This window comes from Cetorhinus maximus, chromosome 3 (assembly GCF_964194155.1).
Source record: "Cetorhinus maximus chromosome 3, sCetMax3.hap1.1, whole genome shotgun sequence".
NCBI lineage: Eukaryota > Metazoa > Chordata > Chondrichthyes > Lamniformes > Cetorhinidae > Cetorhinus > Cetorhinus maximus.
Genome location: NC_135881.1, coordinates 137165529 through 137187645, shown reverse-complemented (window position 1 = coordinate 137187645; position 22117 = coordinate 137165529). Strand labels below are relative to the sequence as shown.

Below are 22117 nucleotides of genomic sequence, written 5' to 3'. Positions count from 1 at the left end.
CTGTAGGCTAAGGGCTTGCAGCTCTTAAAGGTGTCTATAATTGGAAGCAGCTTCTGGACAAAGTTGATGGTCTGACTCGCAGCCAATGAAGATGCTGATGTGGGAAATGGAATGTCACACTGGCGCAGGAGTAGACCCTTTTCTAAGATTGATGTTCAAACACACTTTCGAGGCAAATTATTGAGAGCTTTTAATCTGCCTCGAATCTTGGTAAGTTGATCATGCAAGTGCTTATTGTTGATGATGGCTGCAAAAAAAATAAAGACTGAAAAAGCATTCTATATTCCAGCACAGATGTCCCCTACCTTTGAGAGGATTGGCTAGAGACGTTAAAAATAATCAGTAAATACAGTTTAATTCCAATCATAAAGATTTCTGTTGCTGTGTTGGCCCACAGCAACAAAAGATACATGAAAAATAAATGAGCCAAGGTTTTCCTAGGGACTTGCACCATTGTAGTGATGCATGTAAGGTTAGGTGCTTTGGCACCAAAGAAAGAGAAAATTATGGTGATAAACACCAATGTGGGAAAATCTGGGACAAGATATGTCTTCAGGCTTTTTTTTGACTAGACGTCTGTAACAATATGTTAATATAAAATCCCAAATCAAAGTGTATCCTAAGAAACTATCCATTAATATAAATGCTTATTGGTAAAGTGTACAAGGTTGTGCCCCAGAATTAAGCACAGAATGTTGCTCTCCTTATTTTTCTAAATAGAAATTTTAATCACCAGAGAATCAGGTGAATTGGCTGCAGCACTAGATACCCTGTCTTGCACTGCCATGGAGGGAGATGCCATACTGGGAGCTGAGGCTTGCAAAGTTTAACCTGTAGGGTGTGATTTGCGCTTCCTTTCTCCATTTTTCTGGGTTTTAATCTTAATGTATAGAAACTCAAAATCTGTCTGCAAATGACCATTGCAAGTATGGGATCAAGGAATCAGCTCTTGTGTGATTAGTTTCTGAAAGCAGCAAAAAGCCTGGTGGCAGATATGTATAACTTGTAAAGGCAACCTTGCTCCTGATACCCATGGCCATTGCAGTGTATCAATACTAAGCAACATTAGTAGGTGCGGATATGTGAACAGATTTAAGGTGTAGCTGAGTATTGTGCTCTTTGTGTTGTGCTCTTTGTGTTCAGCACTATTTCTAAATCAAGAAACTTTAGAATTGACAAAGGGAACCTCATGCCATACTAGATTTAATGATGAGTAACAAACCAGAATCAGTAAGCAAGCTGATGGTAGAGGAGCTTTGTGCAAACAGTGATCATAACATGATTATATTTGTTATTGGATTTGATGAGGAGGGAGAGTCACAAAGAAAGGTTTAAATTAAAGTAAGGCAAACTTCAAACAAATGAGAAATAAATTAACCACAGTAAACTAGGCTAAACTATCAGCAGAGGTGGCAGCACAGTGGTATACAGTCGGGAGGGAGTTGCCCTGGGAGTCCTGAACATCAGCTCCAGACCCCATGAAGTCTCATGGCATCAGGTCAAACGTGGGCAAGGAAACCTCCTGCTGATTACCACCTACTGCCCTCCATCAGCTGATGAATCAGTGCTTCTCTATGTTGAACACCACTTGGAGGAAGCACTGAGGGTGGCAAGGCTGCAGAATGTACTCTGGGCGGGGGACTTCAATGTCCATCACCAAGAGTTACTCAGTAGCACCACTACTGACCGAGCTGGCTGAGCCCTAAATGACATTACTGCTAGACTGAGTCTGCGGCAGGTGGTGAGGGAACCAACAAGAGGGAAAAACATACTTGACCTCATCCTCGCCAACCTGCCTGCTGCAGATGCATCTGTCCATGACAGTATCGGTTGGGGTGACAACCACACAGTCCTTGTGGAGAAGAAGTCCCATCTCCACATTGAGGATGCCCCTCCATCATGTGTGGCACTACCACCGTGTTATATGGGATAGAATTTGAACAGATTTAGTAAGTTAAGACTGGGCACCCATGAAGCGCTGTGGGCCATCAGTAGCAGCAGAATTGTACTCAACCACAATCTGCAACTTTATGGCCAGGCATATCCCCCACTCTACCATTAACACAAAACCTGGTTCAAAGAAGAGTGCAGGAGGACATGCCAGGAGCAGCATCAGGCATAACCAAAAATTTGGTGCCAGCTGGTGAAGCTACAACTCAGGGATACTTGTGTGTCAAATAGCATAAGCAGCAAGTGATAGACAGAGCTAAATAAGCCAACAACCAATGGATCAGATCTGCAGTCCTGCCACACCAGTCATGAATGTTGGTGGACAATTAAAACGTCTCATTAGAGGAGGAGGTTCCACAAATATCCCCACCTTCAATGATGGAGGAGCCCAGCACATCAGTGCGAAGGATAACGCTGAAGCATTCACAAAAATTTTCAGCCAGAAGTGCTGAATGGATGATCCATCTCGGCCTTCTCCGGAGGACCCAGCGTCACAGGTGCCAGTCTTCAGCCAATTCGATTCACTCCACATGATATCAAGAAATGGCTGAAAGCACTGGACACTGCAAAGGCTATGGGTTCTGACAAAATTTCAGCGATTGGACTGAAGACTTGTGCTCCAGAATTTGCTGCTTGCCTAGCCAAGCAGTTCCAGTACAGCTACAACACTGGTATCTACCCGGCTATGTGGAAAATTGCCCAGTTATGTCCTGTACACGAAAAGCAGGACAAATCCAACCTGGCCAATTGCCACTCCGTCAGTCCACTCTCAATCATCAGTGAAGTGATGGAAGGGGTCATCAACAATGCTATAAAGTGGCACTTGCTTATAAATAACCTGTTCAGTGACGCTCAGTTTGGGTTCTGCCAGGGCCAGTCGCTCCTGACCTCATTACAGCCTTGCTTCAAGCATTGACAAAAGATCTGAATTCCTGAGGTGAGGTGAGAGTGACTGCCCTTGAAATCAAGGCAGCATTTGACTGAGTGTGGCATCATGGAGCCCTAACAAAACTGGAGTCAATGGGAGTCGAGGGAAAATTCTCCACTGGTTGGAATCACACCAAGCAGAAAGGAAGGTGGTTGTGGTTGTTGGAGGTCAATCATCTCAGTTCCAGGACATCACTGCAGGAGTTCCTCAGGGTAGTGTCCTCGGCCCAACCATCTTCAGCTGCTTCATTACTGACCTTCCTTCCAACATAAGGTCAGAACTGGGGATGTTCACTGATGATTGCACAATGTTCAGCACCATTCGCGACTCCTCAGATACTGAAGCAGTCTATGTCCAAATTCAGCAAGACCTGGACAATATCCAGGCTTGGGCTGACAAGTGGCAAGTAACATTGTGCCACACAAGTGCCAGACAATGACCATCTCCAACAGGAGAGAATCTAACCATCACCCCTTGCCATTCAATGCATTACCATTGCTGAACTTCCCACGATCAATACTCTTGAGGGTTGCCATTGACCAGAAACTGAAATGGACTAGCCATATAAATACCGTGGCTACAAGAGCAGGTCAGAGGCTAGGAATCCTGTGACGGGTAACTCACTTCCTGATTCCCCAAAGCCTGTTTACCATCTACATGGCACAAGTCAGGGTGGTTATGGAATACTTTCCACTTGCCTGGATGAGTGCAGCTCCGACAGCACTAAGAAGCTCAACAACGTCCAGGACAAAGCAGCCCACTTATTTGGCACCCCATTCACAAACATTCACTCCCTCCACCACCGGTGCACAGTGGCAGCAGTGTGAGCCATCTACAGGATGCACTGCAGGAATTCACCAAGGTTCCTTAGGCAGCATCTTCCAAATCCACAACTGCTACTATCTAGAAGGTCAAAGGCAGCAGATGCATGGGAACACCACCACCTGGAATTTCCCCTCCAAGCCTCTCACCATCCTGACTTGGAAATATATCACCGTTCCTTCACTATCACTGGGACAAATTCCTGGCACCCCCTTCCTAGAGGCACTGTGGGTGTACCTACACCACATGGACTGCAGCAGTTCAAGAAGGCAGCTCACTACCACTTTCTCGGGGGCAATTAGGGAAGGGCAATAAATGCTGGCCTAGCCAGCGATGGCTACATCCCATGAATGAATTTTTTAAAAATACAAAGCCAGTACATACCGCAAAGACAAAAGGTTGACCCATGCAGTTGCAATCATCATCAACAAATGAGTTTGAAGAACGTATTAAGCTAAAGAAAATAATGAAGAAACAGTGTTGCAGATCTGTAGCATATTTCATGACCTCAGCACATCCTAAGATACTTTACAGCAAAAAAGCACTTTTGAATTGTAGTCACTGTTGCAAAGGAATAGGCTTACACAAATGCAAGGAAAAATGGAATTGCAGTAGTCTGCGAAAGCTAGAAAAAGCAGCAAAAGAGTAGAAAGAAAGTACTAGAAGCGCAAAAAGCCGAATGGAAAAATTTGCAAAAATATTAAAGCTAACTGAAGGCTTTTATAATTACATTAGGGGAAAGTGAGTAGTAATGGGGAAAGTTAAAGATAGATGCAGCAAAAAGAAATAGTTGGCTTGTTAAATTGTTTTGTATCATTTTTACAGTAAAGGAAGAAGACAAAATGCCAGTGGTAAAAGGTAAACTGGAAATAAACCAAATGGAGAACTTATTGGATTTAATATAAGTGAGAAATGGTAATGGAAATTAAGATAGAAAAATCCCCAGGACCGGATACATCAGCGTGTAGAAGTATGAGGTTATTCACTCCTAGTCCAAGAGAGATGAATCAGAATATTTTCTGAATTGAGTAATGACGAACTGTGGATAGGGAATGAGATTTGGGTATCCCTGTGATTAAGTCATTAAAACCTAGTACAAAAATTAATCATAAAGGTTAATGGAATTTTGACCTTAAGGTTGAGGGGCTTGTAAAATCCAGCGTGTGGCCTTCTTGCCCCCTCCCCACCCATGCCCAACCTGTCTAAAAATTTACGGGAGGGAGGCATTGGGCAGCCTGCCTACCCTTGGGCCTATTTAGACCCTTAAGTGGCTAATTAAGGGTCTCATCCTCCATGGCCAGTATTTTACCCATGGCAGGGGGAGGCCCACACCATGCAGGAAGCTTGGCAGCTTTAGCTGAGTGGGCTGGTGTTGCGCAAAGGAGTGGGGAAATTGGTTTTGGGCCCACCGGAGGCAACAACGTCCCCACCTCCACCCCGCCCCAATGCCCACCAAAGGTCATTCCTCCCTTTAACTCTCCCCTCTGGCCTCTTGAACCCAGCCCCCAGCTACATTTCCGAGACCCCTGATCCTGGACTGCTCAGCGTGGTGGGACTGCCGATAGCTCCAGCCAATCTCGGCCGGCGTTGCCGGTTTTACAAAGCTGCTGGCCATCCGATTGGCTGGCAGCTCCTTAAGGCGGGACTTCCTCCCAAGAAAGAGGCAGAAGTCTCGCCTTAAAGCAATTAATGCTGCTCCCAACGTTAAACTGCTGTAGGGCAGCCGCCTACATTGTGGGCCGGCTCCTTCCTGTTTTTTTTTAGCTGTGGGTTGTGGGGTGGTGTCAGGCGACTTTGGAGCCCTGTAAAATCCAGCCCACAATGAGTGTAATTTATTTTTTCTCCGCTCACCACCAGACAGTAAATAGTAGAATTATCAAATCACTTGTAGGCAGAAACGTATAGGCAAAAATCTGTGGCGCTAATACTAACAGGGTGAAAAAAAAGTCGCAAATATTTAGGGAAGGTTTCCTAGAAAAAGGAATATTCACTTAGTGTTGGTTTGACTTGGGGTAGAATTTTACATCCAGCGTGCGGGGGGGTAAAATGACACGTGATGTCATCGCGCTGCGTCGCGATGTTTCGTTCGGCGGGCGCATGCCAGAGTCAGCTGCACACCCGCTGATAATTGAAAGGCCTATTAAGGCCGTTAACAAACTAATTAATTTCAAATTTACGCTGCCCATCGAACCTAATGATCGGTGGGCAGGTGAAAAGGCCACGCGGCCTTTACGTTTTTTTAGGAAACCTCATCCACAAGTGGGATGAGGTTTCCTAAAGCTATTACAACTTAAATAAAAACTTCCTTTGAAAAATGAAAACATGCTCCATCTCATGTGACACAGCCACATGAGGGGACATCTTTCATTAAAATTTTACTGTATTTATTTATTCTTTTAACAATGGCTTCAGTCTCCATGAGGCAGCTCAGGATCTTATGTTTCAATCCAGTCTCCCCTTACTCTTCTAAACTCCAGCGGATGCAAGCCTAACCTGTCTAACCTTTCATCAGAAGACAACCTGCCCAACCCAGGTATTAGTTTAGTAAATCTTCTCTGAGCTGCTTCCAAAGTATTTACATCCTTTCTTCAACAAGGTGTGGTCTCACTAATGTGCTGTGTAGCTGAAGCATAACCTACTTACTTTTGTATTCAATTAAACTTGCAATAAATTGTAATATTCTACTAGCTTTCCTAATTACTTGCTGCACCTGCATTCTAGCCTTCAGCAATTCATGCACCAGGACACCCAGATCCCTCTGCATCTCAGAGCTTTTCTTCATTCCGAAGAAGAGTCATATTTGACTTGAAACATTAACTCTGTTTCTCTCTTCATAGATACTACCAGACCTGCTAAGTTTTTCCAGCATTTTCCATTTTTATTTTAGGCATGCCTTTTGTGTTATGACTGGAAACTTTTATTGTGCCTCTGTCCCATGGGATACTTAATGCTACCAGAAGTGGGAGAATTTGTTTTTGCATCTCTTACAATTGTTTTAAAAAGAAATATTAAAACTGAGTTTTCACAGGTATGAATCTTCGGCTTGGCGAGTGGGGGTGGGGCCTGCTCGCCAAGGCGTAAAATGACGCGTGGTGACGTCCCGACACCACCGTGCGTCATTTAGATTTTTAGTTCGGCGGGCGCGCAGCCAACACGGCTGCGCACCCGCTGAACTGTCAAAGGCCTCTTAAGGCCATTTAAATATCAATTAAACTAATAAACTGAGCTGCTCGTCCAACCTTAAGGTTGACGGGCAGGTGAAGAGCCCAGGCGGCCTTCGCACTTTTCATGGAACCTCATCCACGGGCGGGATGAGGTTTCATGGAGGGTTTATAAATTAAATATATTTTTTCACTAATGTTTCTTGACATGTCCCAGCTCATGTGACACTGTCACATGAGGGGACATGTCTTTAAATTTTTGCTTTTCTTTATTAAAATTTTGGGAGCTTAAACTAATCTCCCTGAGGCAGCTCTGTGTTTCAGGGAGATTTCTGTGCTCCTTTGCGCGCATGCGTGAAAGAGCGCAGGCCCCGACTTGGAACACCCCCTACCCGCACAGGGAATGCTCAGCGCTTCCGGGCGCATGTCACGCTGGGCGGCCTTTAATTGGCCTGCTCACATAAAATGGTGGTGCATACCCGATCAGGGGCACCAATCAGGTCTGTGCCCAGCCCCCCCCGCACAACCCCCCCCCAGTGAAGGGGGCGGTGGGGGGAATTCTCCCCATAGATTCTCGGTGTTTGATCCTGCAGGATCAGTAGTTGATATTTGACCATTCAGTACCTGACAGAATTTACTATCCAATTTGAGCTTTCATTGAGGAGTTCACCAAGGGAGGGGGCGACTTGCACTGCCAGCATTGTTTCACATATAAATAACTCCCCTTAAAATGGATAATGTGGGTCATATCTTACAGTAGCTAGTTACTTAATTAGGTAATCTGATGAGACCAATCAGAAGCTAAAAAACTCACTTTGACTAACGAAAGGGGATATCTTGATTGCCCACCAACTTCCTTTATCTTTTGGGGTGGGCGCAGGAAGTTGATCCTTTCTATTGTGGCAAATGACTGAAGTTCCACTATGGATGAGTGCCCTGTTTAGAGATTGTGCCAAAATAGTCATTTCAGTGGAGATTAATAACTGGAATCCATTGAACTGGAACTCAAGAGGGACACAAATGGGGGAGATGCTAAGAAGCCGTGACACTTGAAAGCCAGTATCTGTATCTGATAAGTGCAAAACATAACTATGTTGTTGATAGATATTTTCAACTTGTTAATAGTCAGAATCTTTGATCCCGAAGAGACCAGGGTCTTAGAAGTATATCCTGATCCTTGAGATGCAGGTAGGAATGTTTTGATCTCACATGAAACGCACAATGTTCTGCAGAGGTGTTAATGGGTATCTACTTCACATATCTATTCCTTTCATAAACAGTACATTTTTAGAAAAAGATATCTCAAACTGAGCAAGGTACCATGCCACAATTTGAAGAAGAACAGAAAACATTAAGGGCTTCATGAATGCTTTTGATTTCTTTACTGGAGTGATTTCACTGACAAGAATTCCCAATATATAATTAAAGTAATGGTTACAAAGTGTCGCTAGGATTCAGTACATATGCTTCCATTACACCACTCCTCTTATATGCTTTAGTCACCCATCCTCATTTTTCCCATTATGTCCCATCATTCAGTTTCCTGAGAAACCTCTTAAGATGTTTTTCTATATTAAAGACACTATGCAAAAGCAATTTATACTTGCGGCAACATATTAGAAGAGATAACCTTTATATATTTAGACATGGACGCCAGTGACTCTCTTCTTATATCATTAGCAGTTAGTAACATTCAACCTCAGTTTTTTTGAACTTAAGATCCAGCATCAGGGATTTAAGACTTAAGACGTTAATCATATTTCAATTAAGGATTTTTAAATTAAGTATTAAAAATATTGTTTATTCATTTAACAGCAGGGGACTTTTTCACTTCATTTAGAGGTCATCTAATATACATTACTGAAAGGAAAACAAGAGTGCTGTTACACAAATCATCTAACAGCTGAAATAGAAATTATTGGTTAACCTACTGCTTACCTGCATTATAGTGCAGCTAATGTACAATAGGGAATGGGGTGCTTGGGAGGGGAGTGGTATGGAGTTTAGACATAAATATACATGTCTTCTGGCATAAGCTTGCTGTAGATCCAGCAGGAATTAGGCTCAGGTGCACTGGGTCCCGCCCGACCCGAGTAAGCTTCCACACACTATTGTTGGACAAAGGATGGAAGAAGAAGGGGTGTGACTGGGGCAGAGGCACATAGACTGCACGTATCCTTGGCCTGGTGGAGCATCAGTGGAATGGTACTCAGGATGAGGCTGGGCATTCTGTCCAGTTGTGAAATGGCAGGTTTAGGGTCTACCTAGGGTCCAGGCCCAATTTGAGGTTATAGTTTAATGATATTAGGCAGATTTCTCAGCCCTTTCAGGATGTATCTGGGAAGAGCCTTGGGACCCGCTCCCCAGTGCCAGCAGGATTTGCTGTATTTTTCTGCCTCCTGGGACTGGCAGGTTCCTCAGAAGTTTGTTTTGCGGTATCGGCACCCAGCAAACTTATTTAAATAAGATGGCTTTCTTCTGACCCTGCTAACTTTGATGGCATCAATGGGAATTGCCCATTCAGCAGATAACATCCAGAGCAAACAGGGTTCTTGGATTTCTCAGAAGGTATCTGTGGTATTAGGATCTGGCAGAAGGTTAATGCGCGTCTGAGTACAATACCACCCACACAGTGATGTAAGAAGGCTCATGACCCAGACCCAGGGGTCAGTGTGGTGTTGAGCAGAGACATGTAAAGACCTAAACATGGAGATAGCTCCTAGCCTGTACCCTTAAAGTGTAAACAGTTCTAGTAGTTAATAAAGACTTACAGTTAACCTACTGAAGACTACAGAGGCTTCTTTAAGACATACTGTTCTGTAACCAACACCCTCCCAACAGAATCTTTGATATGGCAACAAAAATATCAGAGTTATAGCTTACCAAATATTTGTTCGTCCAATCCTGGAGCATGCAAATTGTGCGTGAGATCCCTACATGGCACAAGATATTAACAATACTGAAGCGATCCAAAGACATGCTGTATGCATGTATGAATCAGTGTGGGAAATACACTAGAGTCACATCCTGGATGAAAGATTTGGAATGGAAATCACTACAGCAAAGGAGGGCGAAAAATAGACTGACCGTGTTCTATAAAATATGGAAAAAACTGGTGGGAATTGACAGAAACAAGGGCCTGGATTTATCCTATGGTGGACTGGCTGCGTAGGAGTGGGAAGGGGTGGGCGCAGAGCTGATCGCCGCCCGCAATTGACTGCATACCGCCATTTTACACAGGCAGGCCTGTGCAGCCGGTACTATCTCAGTGCTATCTGTGCGGGCGGGGGGAGGAGGGAGAGTCGGGGCTAGCGCTCTTTCGCGCATGCACATGAAAGAACGCAGCACTCTCCCTGAGACACGGAGCTGTTTGTAAAGGTGGAAAATTGTATTTATTTATTATATAAAAGCGTCAGGAAACCTCATCCCGCCCGTGGATGAGGTTTCCTGAAAAACGCAAAGGCCGCTTGAGTTTTCGCCTGCCCACCAACCTTAAGGTTGGACAGGCAGCATTCTTAAGTACTTTAATTAATGCCTCAATGGCCTTAATAGGCCCTTAACATTTCGGCGGGTGCACAGCCGACTCTGGCGCAAGCCCGCCGAACAAAATATTGCGATGACGTTGGGACGCAAGCCTGATGAACATTGCGCATCATTTTATGCATCGGCGTGTCGGGCCTGCCCCTGCATGCTGCCCGGAGGATTCTGCCCAAGTACCTGGTGCTTTCTGGCAATGACACACATGAGGTAGACATCCACACACATGACAAAGACCATTTGTTTCCAAGGCAATCTATCAATAATCTTTCTTCCCAAGGACAATCCCACAAATGGAATAAGCTGCCAAAGGAAATAGTCACAGCCCTATCACTTGAAATCTTCCAGACCCATCTTTTGGTTATTTCCATTTATAAGATTTTCATGATCAGGGCTACCATATCGACAAGTTATTTTTGGTTAACCAAATAAACGTTGGCAGAATACAGATGATGGTCTATGATGCTGACACAACTGAAGCAGAAGCATCTGTGAGTGGATCCAGGCATTTATGACAGGAATGAGCCATGAATTTTCAGTCATAGGATTTTTTTGTGGCACAGGGAAAATATGAAGCCTTTAGTAGCTATTATTTTCTTTTCACTCAGTAAAAATGTCAATTAGCAATACTGGAGGCTGGTCTGGCTGGATCACATCAAGCTCCACCAAGCCTTGCTTGTCTTACCAAAGCTATTTAATACTCTAGGACCATCCTGGAGAGTGAAGAATCCCCCACTTATTTTCTCCCACGTCCAGAACATTGCTCATCTCAATTCCAACATAAGCTAATCTGCTGCTACAAAGCTCAGCTATGTACTTATCATCTCCAGATCTGACTATTTCAATGATCACCTGGCCATACACCTCCACCTTCTAGAAACTGCAGTTCATCTAAAATTGTATTACCTATATCTTATCCAGCACTAAGTTCCACTTGCCCAACAGCTCAATGCGAAACTATATATTAGCTCCAATGCTACAAATCTCTCTACTGACTTCACCATTGCTATAGCTCTGGCCTTTTCTCCCCTATCTCCCTTCTCGCCACCATTAGTGGTCTTGCTTTCAACTTCCTAGGCCCACAATCTGGAATTCCCTTCCTAAATCTTTGCCTCATTTTTTTTAAAACCCTCAATAACAAAAAACCTCTGTCCGCCTCCCTCCTAATATTTCTTCCTTCAACTTGATGCTCTTCTTATGTTTATACCTGTGGAGTGGCAGTATGTGAACAGCAAAATGTAAATGCAAGTTGTTGTGTCTGGACTGTCTAAACGATATCTCATGTGTAACTTGTAACACCTCAGAATTAAGGTAAATGGGAGCAAAATTGAGCTTTTCACGTTTATCTTTTTCAGGTATGGAAAGATAGTGTCGACAAAGGCCATCCTAGACAAAAACACCAACCAGTGCAAAGGTATTTATAAAGTGTCACATTACATCAAATTTACGTGTATGTTTATGTTCCTTCCGAGAGTGAGATACACTTTAAAGGGATTTTTGAAAGTTTTCTTCCTTTTGGTTCTTTTTAAGCTTCCTGTTCCATAATCTTTCTGTGGCTAAGAGGCAAAATGGTTGGTGACAATATTAATGGGAGACTTTACAGCTGGTGACTCTTTCCTGCCATCTCCCTTTGTGTAATTGAAAGCTTTTCATATCAACCAACATGACTGCAAGACTGAGATTGGAAGTTCAATATGTATGTGGGGTGGGCTGAGGGAGGAGAAAATCCCTCTCATCCCTTCACTCCATGGTACCTTCACTACCTTTGGTGTGATGTGAGTTTTTGAGACATTTATTTAGATGCTGCATGACAATGATTGTTAAGTAGTTGTTAAGTCACATTTTGCACAGGTACATTGAATACATTGTATAGAAAACATAGAACTTTCATTAGAATCAACTGGCCTTGCCTGGAAGAAAACAGATGCTAAAAATCAGCCAAACTTGCCTTCAAATAGCGGCAGTCTTGATCCAGTTATTCTGAGGCTAAAAATGAACAGCCAACCTCACTAGTGTGTCATACCAATCCATCGCTAAGTTTCACTTATTTGAATACTACAGAAGCTGTATTAGACTAGCAAGCTAAAGGTTATATTCACTCAAAGTAGTAGAACAAAGCTGGTCTAGCCATACTTTGAAGTTTCATTAATTCACATGCAAATCTTGGTTTGACTGAAAGCATACAATTTTCAACATGATGCTTGCTTTTTGTCTAAAAATGTATTTTGTTTCACAGCATAGAAAGAAGGAAGAAATATCTGGCCCAGTAATGACATAAGAACCAGATGAAATTTGTACAGTAGCTATGGTGCACTGCTTGAGTGACAGAAACCTTAATTGTATTCAGTTCTGGCTTGGTAGGGGCAAGACCTTTGTTGCTTAAAGAGGGATAGCACTTAAAAATGTTTTTGTTTTATTGGCTGGTGCAATGCTGTGCAGTGTTTTTGTCTGATCCTATCAGTGTTTCTTACATTCTTAAATTGAAAGATTCACAATTTCTGCTAGCTCTTTGTTAATTTAGATAATTCATGCAGGCCTACAATTTATTATTAAATGCAACTTTTTGGACACATACTGAAAACTTATGATATGATCAGAGTCTAGCTAATATCATCAGGAAATTAGGCAACACCAATTCACCACATTCCCCCACACATTCATTTACGGGAGTTAATTTTGACTTTGGGTGATGGCACAAAATGGTGGATATAGCTTGCAGCACTTATTTCTCCCCTGACTTTGATGGAAATGAAGGCCTGGATTTTAATTTGCTTGAGCCTCCAGGAGTTGGGGAGATTGGTAAGTCATGGGGATTCCAGAAGTTGGGAATCTTCCTACGCCCTGTGGAGTTTTAAATCCATAGCATTTGTGTCACATTACAGATTGGCTTCCCACCCAGAAGTCAGCCTGATTGATGGCCTTGGCCTTGGCCTTGGTAGGTGGAAGCTGTAGACAAGGTTCAGGAGTAGGGGATGGTTTGTGGGGGTGTGATGTGTGGGGAGGGGTGGGGTGGTGGGTTGTGGTATAGGCGGGAAGAGGAATGATTCCAGAGTCCCAGGGTGGATGGGGGAGGCACAAGGCCTCAGGTGAAGGGAGCATTCTGAGGCCTAGGGGTGGGAAGGCATGGGATAAGATGCTTGGGAGATTGGAGGCTTTAAGGAGGGCGGGGGAAGTTGGTGAGGCCAAGGGGAAGGGTGAGGGAGGTAGGGTATACTATCGCAGGGGTTGCCTGGTCAGGCACGTTGAATCTAGGGGCGAGGTAAAAATGCGCTCACCACCTGTATCTGGCACCTTCATCTGAAAGTAGCTGCTGGGTCTCACAAGTTTCGGGAAAGTTATGCCGATTAAAGTTAAATTTAAAAAGTAGAATAACAACAAGATTTTCAGTCTTGTATGAGATTTAAAATGCCAACCTGCCAAATTGGCAGATTGGCGACTAGCCCATCTTCCCATCGCCATTAAAGCTGTATGTAGGCTGGTTGGAAGTGGGTTTATGTCTGGATTATGATTTTTAAGACTTCAACTCTTCACCTTCTTATTTTGTGAATAAAAGCCCTGCCAAAAATTGAGTGATGTCTAACTAAATCAATATCACCCTTTTTTATAGTCAAAATTATCCCCAGTATCTGTTTCAGTTACTCCACCAATTTGCCAGCGGTGTCATCGGTATTGAATGTTTAAATTACAAAGCTGTTTTTGTATCTTCCTTTTAAATGAAAGATTCCATATTTAAGTCAAATTAATGTGTTTTACTTAAATTTATAAGCGTTTCAGCATGTATTGAATGCATTTGCTCATCACGATGTTCAAATTTTCACATTGTACGGCGCATGTATCAGCATGAAATACGCTCAAAAAACAAATTGCTGCATTTGCATTGTCAGAGTTCCCAAATTATGCAAAAATCAATGTCATTGAAATATGTTGAAATTTAAATGGCTATCAAGATAGATTTGGACCCAATATTTACCTTGAGATTGGAAAGAATGAGTGAGAGGATTTTTGAACAGGAAACCTGAAAGTAAGGGTGTCCCAACTGTGCTGCAGGACATCTTTTAAATATTTACATCAGGTTTCTCATCCAACAGCCAGTCAGCTAGATTGGTTGACAGCCTGTCAAGCTGGAAAGTAATCAGAGCATAGATACTAGGCAAGTATCACAGGGGAGGAGGAGCGAATAGATCAATTGCAAGGTGGTGGGGGGGTGCTGAAGGTCGGCCGATTGTGTGGAGGTAAGCTTGTTGGGCCTTGGGGAAATACCCTTCCTTCGCCTGGCACATAAGCAGGTGCAATGAAGATACTTTACCTCATGGATCTATCCCTCTCACCTCTTTTTACCTGCTGGGCTCCCAAGGCCCCAGAATCCCAGTGTCCATGTGTTAAAAATAAAAATCTAATTAAAATGGAGATACGTGACCTCCTTAAAAGAGTTAAGTGACCGAAAGCCTCCTTGAAAGCAGATTGGCCACTCCTCAGCCAACCCGCCTCCGTTAAAACCAGAAGTGGACTGGTTGAGGTCGGGTTTGAGAATTTAATTTTTTTTTTATCCTCCCCAGCCCACCCATCCTTCAGGATTAAAATTCCTCCATTGATTCCTAAAGTTTATATAACATTGTCTCGTGTCTCCACCCATATACAGGTACATGTAATAACAGGCTTATGGAAATAAATTTATATCACCAAATTACAGTATCTTATGCATACATCCATTTGAGTTGCCTCCCTGAATTCACAAGAAAAAGCAATCACCATGAGAGCAACTTTTGTAATGTAAACCACACTATAGTGATGTGGGTCCATTAAAAAGCAGGTTGCCAGTTTTGCTCTTGAACTATTCTAAATATGTAATATTTATTGATCACCTATGGCATTGCACATGGGGAATCAAGACCATCTGCAGCATTCAGATCAGAAGACAGCGATAACAGGAGTCAAAGTGTCAGGAGAGAATGGCTGGAATTTTCCAGCCGTTCACACCGGTGGGATCTTCTGGTCCTGCCAATGTGAACTGAGATTTGGATGGCTCACAGGCCACCTCCACGGGGGAACCCGATGCGTGAGGGGCTGGGAAATTCCGGCCAATGTGTCTGCTGTAGGACAGGAGAGAATGCAGGGTGGAACATGCAATGTTAATGAAATGAGGCTAATGTTAATCATCTTCATAATGAGGTTGGGGAAGTTACACTGGGCTAAGGCATTTATCCAGCTCCTTGGAGAGGGTGCTGTTGCTTTTGAGCGTGAGTTGGGGAGCAAAGTCCTGAATTACTGCTTGTCTGGATGGGGGGAAGATAAAAACAAAAAACTAGTGCGGATGCTGGAAATCCAAAACAAAAACAGAATTACCTGGAAAAACTCAGCAGGTCTGGCAGCATCGGCGGAGAAGAAAAGAGTTGACGTTTCGAGTCCTCATGACCCTTCAACAGAACTGAATAAAGCTAGGAGAGGGGTGAAATATAAGCTGGTTTAAGGTGGGGGGTGGGGGGGTGGGGGGAGAGAAGTTGGGGGGGGGGGTTGTAGGGACAAGCAAGCAGTGATAGGAGCAGATAATCAAAAGATGTCACAGACAAAGGAACAAAGAGGTGTTGAAGGTGGTGATATTATCTAAGAGAATGTGCTAATTAAAAATGGATGGCAGGACACTCAAGGTACAGCTCTAGTGGGGGTGGGGTGGAAAGACTGACAGGGCATTACAGGTATAGATTTAAAAATAATGGAAATAGGTGGGAAAAGAAAAATTTATATAAATTATTGGAAAAAACATAAGGGAGGGGGAAGAAACAGAAAGGGGGTGGGGATGGAGGAGGGAGTTCAAGATCTAAAGTTGTTGAATTCAATATTCAGTCCGGAAGGCTGTAAAGTGCCTAGTCGGAAGATGAGGTGCTGTTCCTCCAGTTTGCGTTGGGCTTCACTGGAACAATGCAGCAAGCCAAGGACAGACATGTGGGCAAGAGAGCAGGGTGGAGTGTTAAAATGGCAAGCGACAGGGAGGTTTGGGTCTTTCTTGCGGACAGACCGCAGGTGTTCTGCAAAGCGGTCGCCCAGTTTACGTTTGGTCTCTCAAATGTAGAGGAGACCGCATTGGGAGTAACAAATGCAGTAGACTAAGTTAGGGGAAATGCAAGTGAAATGCTGCTTCACTTGAAAGGAGTGTTTGGGCCCTTGGACGGTGAGGAAGGAGGAAGTGAAGGGGCAGGTGTTGCATCTTCTGCGTGGGCATGGGGAGGTGCCATAGGTGGGGGTTGAGGAGTAGGGGGTGATGGAGGAGTGGACCAGGGTGTCCCGGAGGGAACGATCCCTACGGAATGCTGCCGGGGGGGGTGAAGGGAAGATGTGTTTGGTGGTGGCATCATGCTGGAGTTGGTGGAAATGGCGGAGGATGATCCTTTGAATGCGGAGGCTGGTGGGGTGATAAGTGAGGACAAGGGGGACCCTATCATGTTTCTGGGAGGGAGGAGAAGGCGTGAGGGCGGATGCGTGGGAGATGGGCTGGACACGGTTGAGGGCCCTGTCAACGACCGTGGGTGGAAAACCTCAGTTAAGGAAGAAGGAGGACATGTCAGAGGAACTGTTTTTGAAGGTAGCATCATCAGACAGATGCGACGGAGGCGAAGGAACTGAGAGAATGGGATGGAGTCCTTACAGGAAGCGGGGTGTGAGGAGCTGTAATCGAGGTAGCTGTGGGAGTCGGTAGGCTTGTAATGGATATTGGTGGACAGTCTATCACCAGAAATTGAGACAGAGAGGTCAAGGAAGGGAAGGGAAGTGTCAGAGATGGACCATGTGAAAATGATGGAGGGGTGGAGATTGGAAGCAAAATTAATAAATTTTTCCAGGTCCCGACGAGAGCATGAAGCAGCACCGAAGTAATTATCGATGTACCGGAGAAAGAGTTGTGGGAGGGGCTGGAGTAGGACTGGAACAAGGAATGTTCCACATACCCCATAAAGAGACAGGCATAGCTGGGGCCCATGCGGGTACCCATAGCCACACCTTTTATTTGGAGGAAGTGAGAGGAGTTAAAGGAGAAATTGTTCAGTGTGAGAACAAGTTCAGCTAGACGGAGGAGAGTAGTGATGGATGGGGATTGTTCGAGCCTCTGTTCAAGGAAGAAGCAAAGGGCCCTCAGACCATCCTGGTGGGGGATGGAGGTGTAGAGGGATTGGATGTCCATGGTGAAGAGGAAGCGGTTGGGGCCAGGGAACTGGTAATTGTTGATGTGACGTAAGGAGTCAGAGGAATCACGGATGTAGGTGGGAAGGGACTGGACAAGGGGAGAGAGAAGGGAGTCAAGGTTTGAATTGCATCTCAGGGTGGTGGAAACTGGGGTGAGGGTTAGGTGCTTCATAGACTGAGGGTATGAGGGGAGGCCAGAATTGCTGCTCTTTGGGATTACTGACAGCTATGGGATCATTTTTTACCATGTGCCATTTGGTTGCTGCAATGGTTAATTGAATGAGGCACAGGTGTTTCATACTGGCCCTTCAGTTTTGATGGACAGAATCTCTGTCAGACTTTTAGCAGTTTGGACAGTGGCTTAGTATATTCCGTTGGGAACTGGATTACTCCTCAGTTTGGAGAGGATACAAAGACTTTCATGGCAAATGGGATGGGGTTATGAGGGCAAATCTGAATTTTTTATACACTTTTTTATTGAAGGAAAGTTCAATGAAGCAGCTGCCGACGGCTCTTTGGCATTGCTCCTAATTGACTGCAGCAAGTGATAGACAGAGCTAAGTGATCCCACAACCAATGAATCAGATCTGTAGCCCTGCTACATCCAGTTGTGAATGGTGGTGGGCAATTAAATAGCTCACTGGAGGAGAAGGCTCCACAATTAGCCCCATCCTCAATGATGGGGGAGCCCAGCACATCAGTGCAAAAGATGAGCCTGAAGCATTTGCTACAACTTGTGCAGAGTGGATGATCCATCTCGGCCTCCTCCGGAGGTCCCCAGCATCAAAGATGCTAGTCTTCAGCCAATTCGATTCACTCCACGGGATGTTAAGAAACTGATGAAAGCACTGGATAGTACAAAGACTATGGGCCCTGACAACATTCCAACAATAGTACTGCTATGCTCCAGAACAGCCAAGCTGTTCCAGTACAGCTACAACACTGGCATCCAGCTGGCTATGTGAAAAACTGCCCAGGTATATCCTGTACACAAAAAGCAGGACCTACCCAATCCGGCCAATTGCCACCCATCAGTCTACTCTCCATCATCGGTAAAGTAATGGAAGGGGTTATCGACAGCGCTATCAAGCGGCACTTGCTTTGCAATAACCTGCTCACTGAGGCCCAGTTTGGGTTCCGCCAGGGCCACTCAGCAACTGACCTCATTACAGCCTTGGTTCAAACATGGACAAAAGAGTTGAACTGCAGAGGTGAGGTGAGAGTGACTGCCCTTGACATCAAGGCCACATTTGACTGAGTGTGGCATCAAGGAGCCCTAGCAAAACTGGAGTCAATGAGAATCAGGGGAAAAACTCTCCACTGGCTGGAGTCACACCTAGCCCAAAGGAAGATGGTTATGTTGTTGGAGGTCAGTCATCTCAGCTCCAGGACATCACTGCAGGTGTTCCTCAGGGTAGTGCCCTTGACTCAACCATCTTCAGCTGTTTCATCAATGACCTTCCTTCCATCATAAGGTCAGATGTGGGGATGTTCACTGATTGCACAATGTTCACCATTTGTGACGATTCAGCTACTGGAGCAGTCCAAGTCCAAATGCAGCAGGACCCTTGTTGTTCAAAGGCATGACCATCACTGAATCCCCCACTATCAACACCCTGGGGGTTATTATTGACCAGAAACTGAACTGGACTAGCCATATAAATACTGTGGCTACAAGAGCAGGTCAGAGGCTAGGAATCCTGTGATGAGTAACTCGCCTCCTGACTCCCCAAAGCCTGTCCACCATCTACAAGGCACTAGTCAGGAGTGTGATGGAATACTCCCATACTCCTCACTTGCCTGGATGAGTGCAGTTCCCACAGCACTCAAGCTTGACACTGTCCAGGGCAAAGCAGCCCTATTGATTGGCACCACATTCACAAATATTCACTCTCTCCACCACTGACTTACAGTAGCAGCAGTGGAATTCACCAAGGCTCCTTAGACAGCACCTTCCAAACCCACGACCACTACCATCTAGAAGGACAAGGGCAGCAGGTACATGGAAACACCACCGCCTAGAGGTTCCCCCGCCAAGTCACTCACCATCCTGACTGGGAAATATATCACCGTTCCTTCACTATCACTGGGAACTCCCTCCCTAACAGCACTGTGGGTGTATCTACATCACATGGACTGCAGCGGTTCAAGAAAGCAGCTCACCGCCAGATTCTCGTGGGCAACTATGGATGGGCAATAAATGCTGGCCCAGCCAGCGAAGCCCATATCCTGTGAATGAATAAAAAGATTGGCAATAGCCAAAATGTGCTTTTGAAGAGACCAGGGCTTTTTATTGCTCGGCGAAATGGACTTTGAGCTTTTGCAGACCTTCTGAAGTACTTTGGAGAATTTTTATTATAAATAATAAGAGAAGTAGCATTTACAAATTCTTTAGGGTACTAGGGTTTGGGGGTGAAGGTGGAAGACTGCAGCAAGCCGCCAGGTAATACAGGGGGAGTTCCACTCTTTATAAAAAGTGAATTCCCGTAGCATCACAGCACCATCTAGAGATACAGTTCCATTTCAGCGTCACAGCCTCTCACCATTTTTAATATATCAATAGATGTATGTTAACACACAATTTGAGAATGTGTCAAATGTGGTGAGCTGTGATACATCTCAGGGCTGTGGTGATAATGACAAAATTTAATGGTTTATCAGTTTCATCTCAACCTTTGGATAGGCTGGTGTCTTGAAACAGACACCAGACATGTCTCTTAGCTAATATATGTAGAATTTTTTGACTTGTTTTCTTTATGCATGTTCAGTTGACTGTTATGATTTTTAAGAATTATTTCTTGTGTGCTTTTGCTTATGCATCACATAATTTTGCCTGAAGGTGACTCTGAGTGTTCTTACACAGCAGACGCAGGAGATGACTACAGTATCCACCTAATGTAATGTGTTAACAATTTAAGGTGCCGAAGCAGTTATGTTTTTATGATAAAATCTGTTGGGAGAATATAATGGCTAGCGAGTGGTTTGCCCTTGTAGAAATGGCATTCGTATGATAACTTACGTTGTTACCGCATTTTACAGTTTTTTTTAAAAAAAATTTATATCTACCCTCACAGCACTTCTGCTTTCCTTCACTCACATATATTTGCTAACCAATTGGAAAACCATCAGGCTGCAGAGGCCTAAAAGTATTACACTTTTAAAGCACTTGGAGACTATCCAAGAAATGCTGAAATGCTGCCATGCAGATGTCTTTAGATTTGACATCGAACCCAACATCACATTCTGTTGTTGTCCTACAGATGCTACAGTCTTTAAAACACAGACATTGTCTGAAAGTAAATAAAAAGGGCAGTTTTATCCTCAAGCATGATTTATATTATGGAAGTTTTAGAAAGAATAACCTGTGACTTTTCGTATTGAGAAGACCAAATAAGTTGCAACTTTAAAGTTTATGAACAGCGTCAAAACATCATTCTTGGTGTTTCTTACAGAAAGAAATGCTTACATTTGTATGCTGCCGTTCATAACGTCCGACACTTCAAATGACATTACCGCCAATGAAGTACTTTTGAAGTGTAGTCACTGTTGTAACGTGGGAAATATGACAGCCAATTTACACACAGTAAAGTCTAGCAAATAGCAATGAGATACTTATCAGATTTGAGCAGAAGTTGGTCGATGTATCATAGTTGCCATGGTCCTTAGGTGACAGAACGAGATTTTCCTAAGCAGGGACAGATACCTACTTCCAAATGGTTGCAATTGTTTTACTTAGACAAAATTTAGAGACTTTAAAATGTCATGATTCAAGAAGAATAAAGGTAACAATTAACTAGAGAAGGAAGAAGTAGAATATTTTAACATGGCATTTAGACGTTTGTCAAGCATTTCAATCAGAGATAACAGCATAAGATTGTTTAGTCAGTAGATTTTACATATAATTCTTTATGGATATTGAGCTGAAAGCAATTGTGCAAGACCAAAGGGAGGATGTATCTCTTCATGTAAATTTTTAGTAATTGCTTGCAGTAGTATTAGAGAACATCTTTACCAACATTGTGTTGAAAGATAACAGTTCCTTTCCTGTATGTTACATTGCATTTTGAGTCTTAAATAAGAGTACAAGGGAAATAACAAAGTTGTATCTATGTTTTCTGTAGTGTAATCTTTAATTGGAGTTGCAGAATATTGATTGAACAGCTAAAGTATTTTTATACCAGTTAGAAGCTTTTTTCTTGTTCTTAATGATTATCAGAGCTGAACACTAAAGCTAAGCGAATCCATGACAGCACTTGTGTGGAGTTGAAAATGTTCGGTGAAGGCTTGTGTCAACCTCCATCTCTGAGGCCCCCAGCACCACTTTCAGCCAATTCCACATCAGGCAATCAGCAGCAGCATCCTTCTAATGGGTGCAATCACCCTTTGAGTGCCAGGCTGCCTTTAAGAACTGGAGGCTAACTGCAGCATGTGCTAACCTCACATGTTGCAAGGCTCTCTGTAGCATTCAGCCAGGTAGCAGCTCATCTTGTGCCTGTCTGAACTCTACAATCCTAGAAATTAGGAGGCATCAGAATCTTGGCTCAAT

At 43.9% G+C, this 22117-nt stretch overlaps 1 protein-coding gene across 4 annotated transcripts in view; it reads left to right on the top strand.

Annotated features, from left to right (window-relative positions):
- LOC144678935 (RNA-binding motif, single-stranded-interacting protein 3) overlaps positions 1–22117 on the top strand; it is a 1591210-nt gene that overhangs the window by 1110100 nt on the left and 458993 nt on the right. For all 4 annotated transcript variants that reach the window (XM_078539041.1, XM_078539040.1, XM_078539043.1 and 1 more), the window contains one exon: positions 11754–11812. In XM_078539041.1, the coding sequence (XP_078395167.1) occupies positions 11754–11812 (59 nt within the window). The remainder of the gene's footprint in view (positions 1–11753; positions 11813–22117) is intronic.